The sequence below is a fragment of the Anolis sagrei genome, chromosome 1 (genome assembly GCF_037176765.1).
Source record: "Anolis sagrei isolate rAnoSag1 chromosome 1, rAnoSag1.mat, whole genome shotgun sequence".
NCBI classification, from domain to species: Eukaryota; Metazoa; Chordata; class Lepidosauria; order Squamata; family Dactyloidae; genus Anolis; species Anolis sagrei.
The window spans coordinates 99672782-99689285 of record NC_090021.1 but is presented as its reverse complement, the minus strand read 5'-3'; the positions used below and the strand labels follow the sequence as shown (position 1 = coordinate 99689285).

The 16504-nt window shown below is 34.8% G+C and overlaps 1 protein-coding gene across 4 annotated transcripts in view; it reads right to left on the bottom strand.

Moving 5' to 3' along the window:
- Positions 1 to 16504, bottom strand: part of FBXL4 (F-box and leucine rich repeat protein 4) — a 45592-nt gene that overhangs the window by 14992 nt on the left and 14096 nt on the right. For all 4 annotated transcript variants that reach the window (XM_060753077.2, XM_060753074.2, XM_060753076.2 and 1 more), the window contains 3 exons: positions 14266 to 14611; positions 9531 to 9775; positions 4640 to 4853 (listed from right to left, as the gene is read on the bottom strand). In XM_060753077.2, the coding sequence (XP_060609060.2) occupies positions 4640 to 4853; positions 9531 to 9775; positions 14266 to 14611 (805 nt within the window). The remainder of the gene's footprint in view (positions 1 to 4639; positions 4854 to 9530; positions 9776 to 14265; positions 14612 to 16504) is intronic.

Sequence of the window (16504 nt, the reverse complement as noted above, 5' to 3'; positions counted from 1 at the left end):
TATTATTTATTTCTAAGTTAATGTAAATGTATTTCTAGCATTTAATATGCTGTTTAATGTATTTTTAATAATAATAATGCAATAATAATAAAGTAACATTGCAAAATAATATTTTGATATTTAATTTACCATTTCATTTAAGGCATATATATATTTAAGGCATATATTAAAAATATTTAAAATGCATTAAATTAAATGTCAAATAAAAATTCAATTTACCATTTCATTTAAGACATTCTGAAATATTTGAGTAATATAGAAATGTAATATTATTTATCATTTAATTTAATTTAAATATGTAACTCCTTAATATTTAGGAAACAATGCAAAATAATATTCATTTACTTAATAATTAAATAAACCAATATTATTTTGCAATTGGTTTGTTTCCTTTGCAAAAAGAGAAAACTCATGTAACCAGGAAGAAAGGAACTGCGCACGGCTGAAGAGGTGGACCCAGGAACGTTTGAAATGGGCGGAGACTTCTTTCCAGGAGGCCAATGGGAACGGAGATATAGGGAAGAGGCATGGCCTTTCGCGCCCAGGGCTTTTACTTGAATGAAGAGTGGGCAGGGCTTCGGCCTGCTTTTGCCGAACGTATCTCGGCCTATCAGCCCACCAGGACCCTAAGATCTTCTGGGGAGGCCCTGCTCTCTATCCCGCCTGCTTCACAGGTGCGGCTGGCGGGGACAAGAGACAGGGCCTTTTCTGTGGTGGCCCCTCGGCTATGGAACGCCCTTCCCATGGAGGTAAGATCAGCCCCCTCGCTGATGGTGTTCCGAAGAAGATTAAAAACCTGGATGTTCGAACAGGCATTTGGTTAATCGGTGCAATGAATGTGATGATTACAGGAATGGTAATATGGACGACGAAACTGGCTCACGATTTTAGTCATGAGATGCATTGGGTTGTTATTGTTGTGTCAAGATTGTGTATTATGCTTTTATGGTTTTAAATTGTATATTGTTGACTGTTGTACCTTTGTTGTAAACCGCGTTGAGTCGCCTGTTAGGCTGAGAAACTGCGGTATACAAGTAAAGTAAATAAATAAATAAATTAAATAAATAAATAAAATAAGAGGCCCCTTTCCACACATGTGCGGAATTCATTCTATGGAGGCTTACTGCAGCCTGGGTTTCTCTCTATGGAATAAGTTACTTTCTTTCCTATCTATTTTTTAAAATGGTATAAAATAAATAAATAATATCCAGCAGGTGCGTGTCAGTAGAAATGGCTACACGTGTCAGTACTGACACGCGTGTCATAGGTTGGCCATCATGGGCATATGGGTTTCAGAGGTCTTCTGTGTGGTTTACCACAGGTTTCCATTGCCACTTCCCTCCTCATGTTCTAATTGTAATAGAGAGAGTAATATAGAAAATAGAGAGTAATATAGAAAATAGGAGTTAATGGGAATCTCTGCACCTTCATTCCAGCAGAACTGGTTTCCAATAAGTAAAATAAAAAAGTTGTTTAGTGGGATAACAGAAATATACTTCTGCTGAAAAAGAGGACGTACAAGGAAAATCAACATATCATCTTTTGAACAATCAATGTAACCCAATATGTAATGAGTAAGGAAAAAACAACATACGAGATTAGGGGAATCTTTACCATTCCCTATCCTCAGTAGATCCCATATAGTTTTGTTTGGAAGACACTCTCCCCCTTCAAAAGGAACATATTTACACTGCTGGAAATATTAATCCTTTTAGGTCAATAAGGAGGTATTTCAGGATAGTAGGAAGAAGACAAGTATTCAAAGATTCCACAAATATAAGCTCATGTTCCACATTGCCTTATGCACCAGAATGCAAGCAGATAGAGCACATATCTGAACTATCCAATTCAATTTCATTTCTAAGATGTCACCCTCTCAAAACAAATATGTAGAAAATATACCATTATACAAACAAAAGCTGTGGAAAATGTGAATCTTTGAATTGCTATTATGAACTTTCAAGAGCAACAGAAAAAACTAAACTAAAATGGTTGGATTATAAATTGCAAGATGTGTGCATTGATATTTAATTTTTAAAACATAAAATGCTGCTGTTCCAAATGTTAAAAGTATTGGAATTGTGGATTCAGTAGCTTTAATGAACATATTGTGTTGGCTTCAATGCAAAAAGTGGAAACAGAAATTCAAGATAAGAATCAAATCAAGATAATACACACACACACAAATCAAAATAATGATGTGCATTGTGAAGTTACTATGAACAAAGTACTTTTATTGTCCATTGTGCACCTCAATGCATCAGTGCCAACTAATTCTAGAAGTATGCTGTGAATGCATATTCAGTGAATAAGAGATTAAAGAGTCATGTATCAGCAAATACCGAGACCACCAGCACAAAACCCTCTGCATATAATGGTGGTCTTAATTTAGAAAATTTTATAGGTTACATTGATGGCTGAAACAAAATCATATGTTATATAAAGTGCCTAAAGAAGCTTTAAAGAAGTAATTATTTGCAATTTAAAGATTTCGTCAATCTTGATTTTGGAAACAGCTTGCATCTTATTAAGAGAAGTGACAGCTGGACTGTTTAAACAAAGAACTAAGTATCTTCAAATCTATTCTTTAAAAGAAGAAAATTTATCCACTATTGGCCACAGAAATGACTGACTATGCATACTGTGTAAATGTGGTACAAAAGAAAACAAACAATGAAATAGCAATTGAAGTCAGGGATTTAAGTCTGGAACAGAATGCATGAGTTATACATGTATCTTATGCTTTCACAAAGAGGTTGAATATCACTTATATGGAAATTCGAAATGCTCCACAATCCAAAACTGTCCACATTGGTGGCCAAAATAGTAACACCTTTGCTTTCTGGTTATTGGTTTTTTTGAACATTGTTTTGATTGAGTTTCAACACTGATGTTTTATATTCTTATGTTTTATTTAATTGTGTTTTTGTTTGAATTGTTATATTTTATTATGTTGTTATTTTAATTGTGTTTTGCCTTAATGGATTGTATTGTATTTATGGCTTGTGGGCATTTTATCCTGTATGTAAGCCACCCCGAGTCCCTTTGGGGAGATGGAGGCAGGGTATAAGAATGAAGTTGTTATTATTGTTGTTGTTGTTATTGTTGTTATTATTATTATTATTATTATTACTATTATTTTACTGACACAAAAACATAGTATGTCACAGCAAATGAGATATATATGCTGGATTTTGTATTACAAAATCACAAGTCGAACACTTCACAAGCGTCTAGGACTGTGTGATGTATTTTTGAATGATGCGTGCAGATCCAAGTAAGATGGCCTTTTGCAGATGACAGATCGTGATTTTGTCAATGTTTATTGCTTTCAAATGGCAGCTGAAATCTTTTGGCACGGCACCCAGTGTGCCGATGACCACTGGGACCACCTGTATTAGTTTATGCCAGAGCCTTTGCAGTTCGATTTTGAGGTCTTGATAACTGCTGAATTATTATTATTATTATTATTATTATTATGGTTCTATATGTAAACGCATTTGTAATAATAACATTACTAAAAATACTATATGACATTACTTTCAGGCTACATATGTAATATATGTGGAACATAACTTCGGGTTTCGACTTCAACAGGTATCTCCCCGGTATCTCATTATGTATAAACCTATATTATAAATCTAAACACCAGAATACTTCTGGTTCCAAGTATTTTGGATAATGGATAACCAATCTGTACTTTTAATAAGATTTGGAAACCCCAAAGCAGAAAAGTTCTTTATGTTTGAAAAATGTAAGCTGTATTTATATCTATATATGCAAATAATAAAATGGCAGACAAAACAGAAATGAGCATAAAAACTTCTTGTCACACATTGTGGAGTTTGTTTGCAAATGGTACCAAATCCATCTGAACAGATTTTTCAAGAATCAAAAAAACATGTTGTAGATGTGCATTCTTTTACTATAAAATGCAATTTTCCATACCTCTGTATTGAAGTGATTTGATACATTTTGATAGTTTTGATCTATTCATAATATTCTATTCCCAGCCAACCATGTGCTGTCACCTATAACTCATTTTTCAATTTTATTTGGATTTGATATCTTTTGGAAGCAAATGCCACATTTGGATTCCTCCTTTAGTGAAACTTCACTTGATATAACGGAACTCTATTACTAATGAGGAAGAAAGCTGAAGAACTGCACAAAATAATATTATCCACATTATAACAACATAATATTAGCTTTTGTTAGTGATTTACTTAGGAAATAGTACAGTTGTTGTGACAGACACAGAACTGCCAGAATGATGAAATATAGTACAAGCCAAATCCAAGACACTCCATACATTTCAAAATATGTTTTTCTAACTGTTACTTAAATAAATCTCAAATATCAAGCATAAGAACAGCCATGATTCCAGCAAATAAGGCCAAGCCACACCAATGATAAAACACATTAAGAATGTGATGCATAGTGGTAACTAGGAATGTATCCATACTAGTTAATGCTAAACTATATGTGCTAATTGCAGCATAAGTTATTTTCTCTTCAAATCCAAATATTTCGATTTTTCTATTCCTTTTCTTTATGTTTGATAAAAATCTATTATGTTTTTGAAATGCTACTATAAATTCAACTTTTATCAAGTATTATATAACATTATTATTCCTACCTCTACTTTCGTCCGATAGAGAATTAGCCGTGTAAGGTTATGTAACTTAGCAATGTGGTTGAAAGCCTGAGGTGGTAGCTTATCGCAGGAGGAGAGATTTAATTCCTGAAGATTCAAACATGCCTCAGCAATAACCTCCAAGCAAGCCTCATTGAGGAAATGGCCACAAGATAACTCCAGGCGCACTAATTCTGAACCACAAACTTTCATAAACCTGTAAAAAAGCATATTCTCAAGTGAATTAATTTGGCAAAAAGTGTCCTTGTCTGCAATAGCTTGTATAAACTGGGTAAAACCAGTAATTTCCCATGCCATGTCTCGGTAACTCAGGAGCAAAGTTACGCATACCTAATAAGGAATCTCATTAGTGTAGCAATGACTTAACCCAGAGAACCAAAAGGTAAGCATAATTAACTCCAGATTCTAAGAGAAAGCTGCCTAACTATTTGAGTGAAGTTTTTATGTCACGGTTGCAACAGGTGAATTCTATTTGGTAAGCACGATACACCTGAACTAAGTTAAGATACATTTCATGTATTACAGAATTAATATCAAGAAGTGCTATAATGTGTGTGTACACTGGAAGTCAGTTATTACTACATCTGTAAATCAATCAGTCAGGTTAGACAAATACTATCTAATATAATAACATTGCAATTTTATGTTAATAGCTATGCTGAGTATGTTTCATGTAGGCATTTTGTACTATATGACGCAGTTAGGAAGATGACCAACATAATTCCCATAGAATAGGGTCTAAGCACTGTTCCATTATCCATACAGAGCCCAAATGAGAGTCTAGACAGAAAAGGATAGTCCATTTTATGGGGGAAGGTGGGAGTTTTGGAGGAAAACCATTTCCCCATTTTTACAGGTTATTCCCCCGCAACACACACACACACGTCATAAACGAGGTTTGTTTCAAGGACGGTAACATGGGTGGAGGTCATAACAGGAAAACAAGGGAAAATGGTTTCACTCCTTAAATCCTCCCCCCCCCCCCTCGTAAAATGGAGTATCTTTCTCTATCTAGGTCCCCTTTTGGGCTCCGCCCGGACAATGGGACAGTCCCGGGGCCTACAATCTGAATGCACATATATGAGGAGTATTTGAAAGAGCTGGGGGAAAGGGGGTGATAAGAAATGCTGCTCTTTAAAAACTGGCGTGCCACCTACATTTCTTCAACAACTGACAAAAATCAAATAAAACTAACCAAATAACAAGCTAATCAAATTAATTTTAACCAAAATCAACATTAAATGTTCTAGTAGTTAAAGCCAAAAACAGCCTTAAGACAGCCAGCTCTCTATCATTACATGAGTTACAGGGTAGAGTGCTGCTATTTCTAGTTCCTATTAGGCAAACATACTATTAGTTACACACACATACAAAAGCTAAGATAATGTCACTGAATCCGCTGTTTTATATTGGGGAAAACACGAAAAACAACTGACAACAGTTTTGTTGAGCAACTGGGAATAGGTAAATAATTACATATCTTTTATTTATAGTAAGCACATATAGTCCACTTAAATACAGACGTTGGATTAATATTGTAGCTTATACTGCCCCTTTCCTGGAACACTGCTATTAATTTGGGAAGCCTTTAATCATAGTGTACTGTTATTTTGTTAAAAATGAGAAATACATTTATCCAGAACAAAACATGCCAGAATTTCTCCTGCTGTTAGTAACATAGCTTTCAAGAAATCTGGGAAAGTAGGTTTAATGGAAGACTTCCTGGATTAACAGTGCTAAACCAACAAGTGAAAAGGAAAGGGGTGGCAAGAGTTGAGAGCATGCAGCGATATCATTGCATATATGTTTGTTTGCTTTTTGCAAATATGGCTAGGCCATATTTGCAAAATAGAATAAAGATACACTTTTCTTAGAATACCCTTATTCATTTCTGAACGAATATAATTTACCAGTGGTAAGGGACAAATCTTCAAGTACTAGGATATATTTAATGTAAATGAAAAATATTAGTTTCAAATTCATTCAGCGAAAAAAATGGCATTTTTGAAGCCGAAAAAGTACTATAGTTTTGGTCATCACATCATAAATTGTAGAGGCAAAATCAGGTAACTCTGTGCTTTTGTAAAATGTAAAAACATTAGGGAATAACCCAGCTTTCTGGACAACAAAATAAACAGTTTATGAAGTGAATACAGTGGGCTCTTCGCATCAATTTGGTTCCAGGACTTCCCATGAATACCAGAAATGTATGGATGCCCAAGTCCTATTATATTTAATGCATAAGTAACATAGTGCCCTTTATAAAATGACAAAATCTATTTTTCTATTTTTAAAATATATTTTCAAGCCATGGATTGTTGAATATGTGGATACAGAATCTGTGATAATAGAAGCCCAGCCATAGTTCCCAACAAAAACTGTTTTATAAGCATGCACCTGCCAAGCTTAATTTTCATTGGACTACGTTCATTTAAGGTCCCCCTAGTAGCGCACCGGGTTAAACCACTGAACTGTTTAACATGCTGACCAAAAGGTCAGCAGTTTGAATCTGGGGAGTGGGGCTAGCAGTTTGAAAACATGCAAATTTGAGTAGATCAATAGGTACCACTTCTACAGGAAGGTAATGGCGTTCCATGCAGTCATGCTGGCCACATGAACTTGGAGGTGTCTACAGACACTAGACTTAATGGCAGGGGAAACCTTTACCTTTACTTTACATTACATTACATTACATTTATTTATTTAAGAAAAGAGAAAGGGGTTAGATGAATTCACTGTTTACAATGTTGTTGACAATAAAGAAAGCTTTATTTTCATATAAACTGTAGTACCTTCACTCAGATGTATTATATCCTCCTCCCAAAGCATTTAAACAGAGTTTGTGACAGAATGAATTTCATCCTCTTACATGTAATGTAATTATAGATTTTGTTTACTCACATATCACATTCTCAGATAGAGCAGTAGAAAATTAGTCAGATATCCAAATACCTTTGTTTGCTGTCCCATTTAACCTATCCCAGACTTCCCCTTTTCAGCACAAGTACAAAAGTTTACGAAACTTCATAATACCCAAAAGTTAAACATTATCACATTCTTATTTAGCCCTAAGGAGATGGACATTATCAATAAGTTAAATTACCTTCAGCTTTGCCTCAGGATGTTCACATGCCTGAAGCATTCTAACCTCTCTTGGTAATATACGGTTTGCTTGCCAGATTTCTTAGACCACTATTCTAATTTGCTCTATTTCTTTAGAGTTAGGCATACCAATATTTCAGAAATATTAACAAAAACTAGTTATTTGCCATAGTTTTAAAAACTAAAGTTTAACCTCCACCTGAAAGCATATATTAAAATCAAAGTAATGGTATTTGAAGACTAAATTCCAAGGCAATCTACCTGTTGGTGACTTCAGTCAGATTTAATAAGACAATTTGCAGAATGTAGCATATTAAAATGTTAAAGGAATTAATTTTCAGACAGAAGATTATTTCAAAGGAATTATTCAGTTGGCAAATAACACATGACTGTTCTTAAGTCTATACTAGCTAAAGATTTAGAAAGGCAACTAAACCTTTAATAGACCACAAATGGTAGTTTCAGTTTCCACTATTTCCAGAATTTTCATTCCCAAATAAACATGAAAGCATTAGCACATTTCTCTATTCAAGACCAGCATTTTTTATTCTTGAGGTCTGTGAGTGTGTAATATGAGCTAAAATTAAGCAAAAAGACTGATACTTCATCGTTCATAACATCTAGTTAAAAATTCAAAGGCCCAGAAAATGAGAACATTCAGGGATAAATATACCCCGTTTTTTCCTCATCCTTCTCCCCTCAATCTTTCTCCTCCAAGAAATTGAAAAACAAGTGATGGAACATTGTCTTTTAGAATTGTGACATTTACTCACCAAAAGTCATTTCTTAAAAACTTTTATATAACACAAGGTTCAGCATCTGATTATTGCAATTCTTGAGTCCCTTCACACTATACCACTATGATTCCATGTTTCCGTCCTATGGGATTCTGGGATGTGCAGTTCAGGAAAGAACATTTACAGTATCAGACAGTTCTACGTCCTCACAGGATGGAACCATAGCAGTTAAAGTAGAATTGTAGTGCTGCAATTGTTGTGTGAAAGTACCTTTGGTCACTGCTTCCTTTTCTCAGTTCTTTTTACAAGAGTTCTTTATGCCTACTTGACACTATGGTGAACTACAAAAGACAAAGCAATTTTCTGTTTACAAAAGATTGCTTCTTTTGTTTTTTATTTATTTTATTGCTTCTGGAAAAAACAAAGAGTCTCCTTACAATTCAGGGCCTCAAATTAAAAGTAAATATAATGAGAAGCTGTACCTGCCCATACCTGAGCAGGAGTAGGATGATGCTCTCTGAGATCCAGAGTACCATCCAATTGCTCTAGGATACAATTATGTCAATCTATATTAAAAGTGACTAAGTGGTTTTTTTGTTTGTTTGTTTGTTTTTTGTATCAGGAATGACTTGAGAAACTGCAAGTCGCTTTTGGTGTGAGAGAATTGGCCATCTGCAAGGATGTTGCCCAGGGGATGTCCGGATGTTTTGATTTTTTACCATCCTTGTGGGAGGCTTCTCTCATGTCCCCACATGGGGAGCTGGAGCTGACAGAGGGAGCTCATCCATGCTCTCTCCTAATTTGAACCTTTTACCTGTTGGTTTTCAGTCCTGCCAGCATAAGGGTTTAACCCATTGCACCACCGGGGGCTCCACTTGCACACTTTAAATGTGTAAAGTCATCTATGGAAAACATCTGTGTGAACTACTGCTGTTGAACTAAGAAAGGGGAAAGACAGTCAACCCTGTTCCCCAAACCCTTGGAGATCTCCTGAATTGTAGCTCTAATATTAATTACAATGTATCATCACTCACCTGCTAAAGGCAGAAAGCGAAATGGTTCCTCTGTTCCCGGTCCAAGATAAATTCAGCCACTGGACAAGGATACAGCGCGACTGGAGGTGTTCCAATGCTGTGTCATTTATCCTTGCCCAGTAAGGCTGTAAACTGAGGTGAATGTATTGTAAAGGGTCACAACAGTGTTGATATAGTAGTTTGCTTGTCTGTGATAGTCGACATAGATCTGGAACTGTAAGGTGACTCAAAATCAGTTGGATAAGCTGAATTGAAAACACACATGCAAAAAAAGAGATCAGACTGATTGTTATATAATGTTTAAATGTAATTTTCATTCTTACAATTCAGGGCCTCAAATTAAAAGTAAATATAATGAGAAGCTGAACCTGTCCATACCTGAGCAGGAGTAGGATGAAATTAATCTTAATAGACACTTTACTTCCTATTACATTTCAACTATTGCACAGTGGGGGTCAAGGGCATTCCCAAGCATTTTTCTATTTTGCACTGGGTTCCTCCTACTTTTTAAAGTTCATAAACACCATTTTGTGAAGTTTAATTGCTTGTTTTAACTGTTATTTTATCTCCATTTTGTTTTTGTCTTTGTAAGCCTCCCTGAGTCCCTTCAAGGAGAGAGGGCAGGTTATTAATAAAGTTTTTTCTTGTTGTTGATGATGATGATTTTTAAAACACCAGTTTTCTATCTTTAAGATTTGTTTAAAATTGATGTGTCTATAATTTATTTTTCAAAATTTAAAATTTACAAGCTGCACTTCTTCACATAGATACAGCCCCCTTTTCCATGTATGTACATAAATCAGCTATTTTTTTTAAAAAAAATAACCACTATACGGTATGTTCAAGCAGAAGTTTTTCCAATATATGTATGCCTAAGTCATTTCTGCTAAACTTAATGGAACTTGATTTTGATAAATATAAATAGAAATGTATACCATTCATTTACAGGCTGCTCAGCATGACCACCTGACTCTTTTGTATGCTGACACAAAACCAAGACTCAAGTATAACACCTTAAGAACTTATTTTAAGTTGAAATGCACACAGTTAAAAATCAAGTTAACCATTAATATACAGAACTTATTAAAACTCTTATTTATTTGTTTGTTACCACAGTAACTACATTTATGAAGATTACTCACATGTTAATGTAAAAGAATGTCTAGGACTTTAAATGTATCTGGGACAATGTATTTTAGACCGGTCATCTAACAATTATCAACTGCCACTGCAATGAAAGTGGCAAGGTCACAATAAGAAAACTGTTCAAATATTGTTAAAAAAATGAACAATCCGGCTTTCTTCCGCAAAGGCAAACGAAAGGTAACATCAGAACTATTATAAATATAATAGAATTTTATGAAAAAAACAATGATAAAGAATGTGCCTTACTCGCTATCGACACGGAGAAGGCTTTCGACAATATAAATTAAGGCTTTCTGATCACACTCGTACAACAATTGGATATAGGACATCGCTTCACTAAAGCAATAAAATCTATTTAGAACAAGCAAGAAGCCAAAATCATCATGAACGGTCAAACATCTAAAAGACAAGGGTGTCCTCTCTCCCCTTTGTTATTTATTATGTCATTGGAAATCCTGCTGAATAATATAAGAGAGGATAAGAATTTAACCGGGGCAAGAATAAGGAAGGAATCGTACAAACGAAGCACCTACACAGATGATATAATCTGTATAATAGAGGACCCCTTAGAAAATATAAACGACTGGTTGAAGAAGATAGAAGAATTTGGGAAAGTAGCAGGTTTTAAACTGAACAGGAATAAGACAATAATTTTGAAGAAAAATATCACAAAAGCAAGACAAAAGATGTTAGAAGACGCCACAGGAATAAAAGTAACAGCCAGAATAAAATACCTGGGAATCCACATAACTGCAAGAAAATGCACAACTACTTAAAAACAATTATGAACAAAAATGGAGTGAAATTAAGAAGAAATTAGAAAATTGGCAACATCTAAACCTCTCACTTTTGGGTAGGATCGTGACGATAAAAATGAATGTCTTGCCAAAATTGTTATTTATATTCCAAGCCATTCCAATAATTAGAAGCACCAATTTTTTTTAAGAAATGCAATAAAGAAATTACTAAGTTCATCTGGGCAGGGAAGAAACCGCGAATAAAATATACAAATCTGATCGATGACAGAAAGAGAGGCGGCCTGGGGATCCCAGATCTAAGACTATATCACGATGCGTGTGGACTTCAGTGAATACGAGACTGGAGCAATCTAAGCAAAGTAAAAGAACTGACGCTAGAAGGTCATGACTTGCATAGCGGGTGGCATTCGTACATCTGGTACGGAAAAAGAGTAATAGAGAAGAACTTCGGCAATCATTTTATACTATCGTCCCTGATAAAAATTTGGGAAAGGTATAATAACAAATTCTATCAAAAAATTCCACAGTGGGTATCCATCCCCCTTAGAAGCGACACAAAGAGGGAAATTAGGATGGAGAATCTGGCTGCGATATGAGGACATAATCAAGAAACAAAATAATTGCTATGTAGGTCAGGAGGAAATAAAGACATCTCATGGTTTCAGTATAGACAGCTAAGAGAGGTATTCAGCAAGGACAAGAAAATTGGATTTGATGAGGGAGACAAAATATGGGACAAGATATTGGTTATGGAGAACAAAGTTATTTCTAAAACCTATAAAATACTCTTAACATGGTCAACTGAGAAAGAAAGAATAAAAGAATGCATAATAAAGTGGGCCAAAATTTTTGGCCATAATATACAAATTGTGGATTGGGAAGATATATGGAACATTAAATTAAAATACACTGACTCCTATGACCTACATGAAAACTGGTACAAAATGATGTACCACTGGTATATCACTCCAAGCAAACTAGCGAAATGTTATAAGAATGTTTCGGACAAGTGTTGGAAATGTGGAATACATGAGGGATCATCCTACCACTTATGGTGGACCTGTAAGAAAGTGAACAAATTTTGGAAAATAATTCTTGACTCAATGCAAAAGATCATGGGGTTAAATCTGGAACTGAAGCCCGAGCATTTCCTCCTGGGTATAGTCAATCTTGCTATGGATAAAAGTAAAGAAAGATTATTCGATTATTTGATTACGGCGGCAAGAATAACTTATGCAATAATTGGAAAGGACAAGATCCGCCAAGACTAGAGGACTGGCTAATTAAAGGTCTTGATATTATGAATATGGATAGCCTCACCCAACAACTCAGAAGCAAACAATAGAAAACTCAAGAAAAGATTGATTGGACTGCAGTAGTAGATCTTATAAAATGGAAATTTTAGAGAGGAATATGATGGGCAAAAAGCTGGAAGAAAGAAAACTGAACTGGGAAGAATAATAATGGACTGTGAGGTCAGAGTGAGGAGATCACAAATGTATTATTGTCTGTTCAGGTTTTTTGTTTTTTTCCGTGTTTTATTTTTATTATTTTTCTTTTCTTTCCTTTCCTTTTCTCACCACGGGAGAAGGTTCCCTTTTTATTATAAATAGTAAACACTGCACAGTTTTTTCTTTCTTTACTGTAACCCCTACTCCCTTTCCCTCCATCTTTCAATAAAACATTATCAAATAAAATTAGAGATATTTGCTTTGAACTGGTTTATCTGAGTCCACACTGACATATATTCCAGTTCAAAGCAGAAAATGTGAAATTTTACTCAGCTGTGTGGAAGGCGCCTCAGAGGAAGGAGATATGAAATCTGGGAAAAGGAAAACCATTAATATAAGGTATTAAGATGACACTATATTACTAGCACAAAATAGCGAAGTCTATTTTGTGCTCATAAAAGTTAAAGAAGTTAAAGAAGAAAGTGCAAAAGCAGGGTTACAGTTGAAAAAGAAAAGAAAAATAATGACCATAGATGAATTACATAATTTTCAAGTAGGTGAAATCAGAAGAAGACTATGACTTGGAAGGCAGATATTAAAGAACGACATAAGATCTTCAAGTGTCCTTGAGATATATCATAAAATGCCAAAACCAAGATTTACACATGGAATAGACTTTCCATGTTCTATGCACGGATGTAAATGTTAGAAGGCTGGCAGGAAGCGATTACATAATTTTAAAGTAGGTGAAATCAGAACAAGACCGGAAGGCAGATATTAAAGAACTACATAAGATCTTCAAGTGATTTGAAATGTGGTACTGGAGGAAATTTTCATGAATACTGTGGGTTGCCATAAAAACAAATAAATGGGTCAAAGAAGAAATCATGTCTGAAATTTCATTTAAACCCTAAATGACTAAACTGGGGCTATTGTACTTTGGACATGTCATGAGACAACATAAGTCACTAAAAAAGAAACAAATGCTTGGTAAAGTGGAAGGCAACAGGAAAAGAAGGAAACCATATTACAGATAGTTTGAAATCAAGAAAGACATTGCCCTGAGTTTGAAAGACCTTAGAAGGGCTGTTGATGACTTCTTTGAAACTTCTCATTTAAAGGGCCACCATAAATAAAAACTGACTGGTAGTAAACACTAACAATGCTGGATTTTTAGTAATGTTGAAAAAATACTTGGATTTGTATAACACTGTGAAAAGAACATACAATTTACTAAAATATACTAAATGTGTGAGATTTTATGAAAAATCATGGAATTGTAAGGCCCAAGTATAAAGTCATGTAGGCAAAGCGAGCCGTTGTAATAAAAATGGTTATGGCAACTCTACCTCATCCTAAAAAGATGCTTAGTTTTTTTACCTCATAAGGCAATTTGTCAAAGTATCCATTAGTTGTCCAATCCCGGAAGCTAGCAGCACTGAACTGTTTATTAAGGCTGTCCATAGTGCAGCTGTTTCTTTCTTCATCGTCATCATCACCCAGATCATTCATATTAATAAGTGAAGTATTACGTGAAAGCACGGGCCTCTCTCTTAAGCCATGAAGAACTACTGCATCCAATTCAGTGTAATAATCCAAAAGAGAACTGTTCATTTCCAGTCGAATTAGATTTGTAGGAAAGTTTATCTGTTTGATACTAGGCATAAATTGACGTGCTTGAGGTGAATTCACTTTGGAAGGTGGCTCAGACCAAAGTGTTTCCCACCTATAAAAAAACATACAATGAACATTAATAAAATGAAAAATAAATACTTTTATTACAATATTAAGTTCATTTGTGAACTAGTGCAACAAAAGAAGCATTAAGTAATTTAACACATGATTGAAATAAAGCGCCCTTGGTTGTTCTGTTCCATTAAATTTGACAAATAATTTTCTTATAAATTACAGATCTAGGTAGAAGAATTGATAGTGGCGATGTATTTTGAGAAGACAACAATTAACGGGATCCTTTTAAGAACTGCATAGCTGGAATCATGAAGTGATGATAGGCACATTATTATGTTTCACATATTGGCTGTGGATTTTACACACTTTTGAAATTGTGGGGTTTTTTCCTGAGTTGTATGAAGTCTAGAAATTTGCAGTTGCCTTTCTCACTTAAATATATGCTTATCAATCTGTAACTAAACAGAACAGGAGACAATCTATTTCACCAGAACTCTTGGCATTCTAGATGCACTGAGGCTGATGGGACAGCCAATATTTTGAAAAAAAAATGTTTACATTCTGTCATAAAACTATTTCAATAGCCATGTCAAGTGATTAGATCAACATATAATCCACAGCCAACACAGCTAGTTGTGGGTTTCAGAGCTGACATAATGGCTTTATTATAAATAAGCTGTTTAGAAATCCATTCTGGTAGCACCAAAGTGGCCATCTTTGAGAATACTGGCATTCAGTACAAAGTTCCTTTTACACAACAGGACTTCATGCTCACTGTACAGTTGGAGTATCCAACCTTTTGGCTTTCCTGGGCTACATTGGAAGAATAGTCTTGGGCATAAAATATACTAACCCTAACAATGATGAGGAAAAAATTCCATAAATAATTTTCATGATAGCCATCACCACAAATAAGCAGAAAAAAGTCCTTGCTTGATAATCCTAATCATGTGCCACCCTGTTTGGAGGATCTTTTAAAATCGTTTATCGGGTCTTCTGGCCAAACTGTTTGCATTTATAATGTAAATTACAGATAATACTCCAATATTTCTGGGTGTGACACACTCTGATTATTCAATTCCATTCTGTCATTGAGTTTGCACTTGAGAACTGGACAATCGAGTCATCAAAAAAACTCATAATATTTGAGGTAAATTTATGATTTTGTGTTGAGCCACCTTCATAGGCATCCTCTAGAGTAGTGTTTCCCAAACTCTGCTCCTCCGGGTGTTTTGGGTTTCAGTTCCCAGAAATTCCAGCCAGCTTTCCAGCTGTTAGGAACTGTAGGAGTTAAAGTCCAAAGCATCTTGAGGAGCAGAATTTGAGAAACACTGTTCTAGAACATAACCTCTAACATAATAACAGCAAAAACTGCTAGACGTTCTAGCAAAATGCATGTTTCATGGACATGGAGGAAGTATAAAAGCAAATTAAAATTAAATGTATTGACTAGACAGAGATAAAAAGAACAGAGAATAGTCATAGATTACACAAACAGAAAAGTTGATTTCACATGTAACCCTTGAAACTGAAAACACCCTTCTTCCTATTTCATTCTGACTGCAACTACACATACGAATCTGACCTACAACCCTTCTGCTTGCCAACTTTCTTGAGAATTAATATCTTTATTCAAGTAACAGAATCATTCATGATAACCTAAATTTTTGCCTTCATTATGAAATAACATAAGATAAAAGGTTTGGGGAATCAGAGGAGCTAAGAGTAAAAAGTCTTAGCAACACCTGCAGTTTTTAAAGTTTTTTTAAAAAAATCTTAGAATTGAAGTAGATACTGCATAATATTATTAGACAATTCCTGAAAACAACAGCCTTGTGCCTTCTCATATCAGTAACATCTCAGTATAGACAACATATGATATCATGCCTTAAGCTTCCACACTTTATGTCACTTCACTGAATCCCCCTTC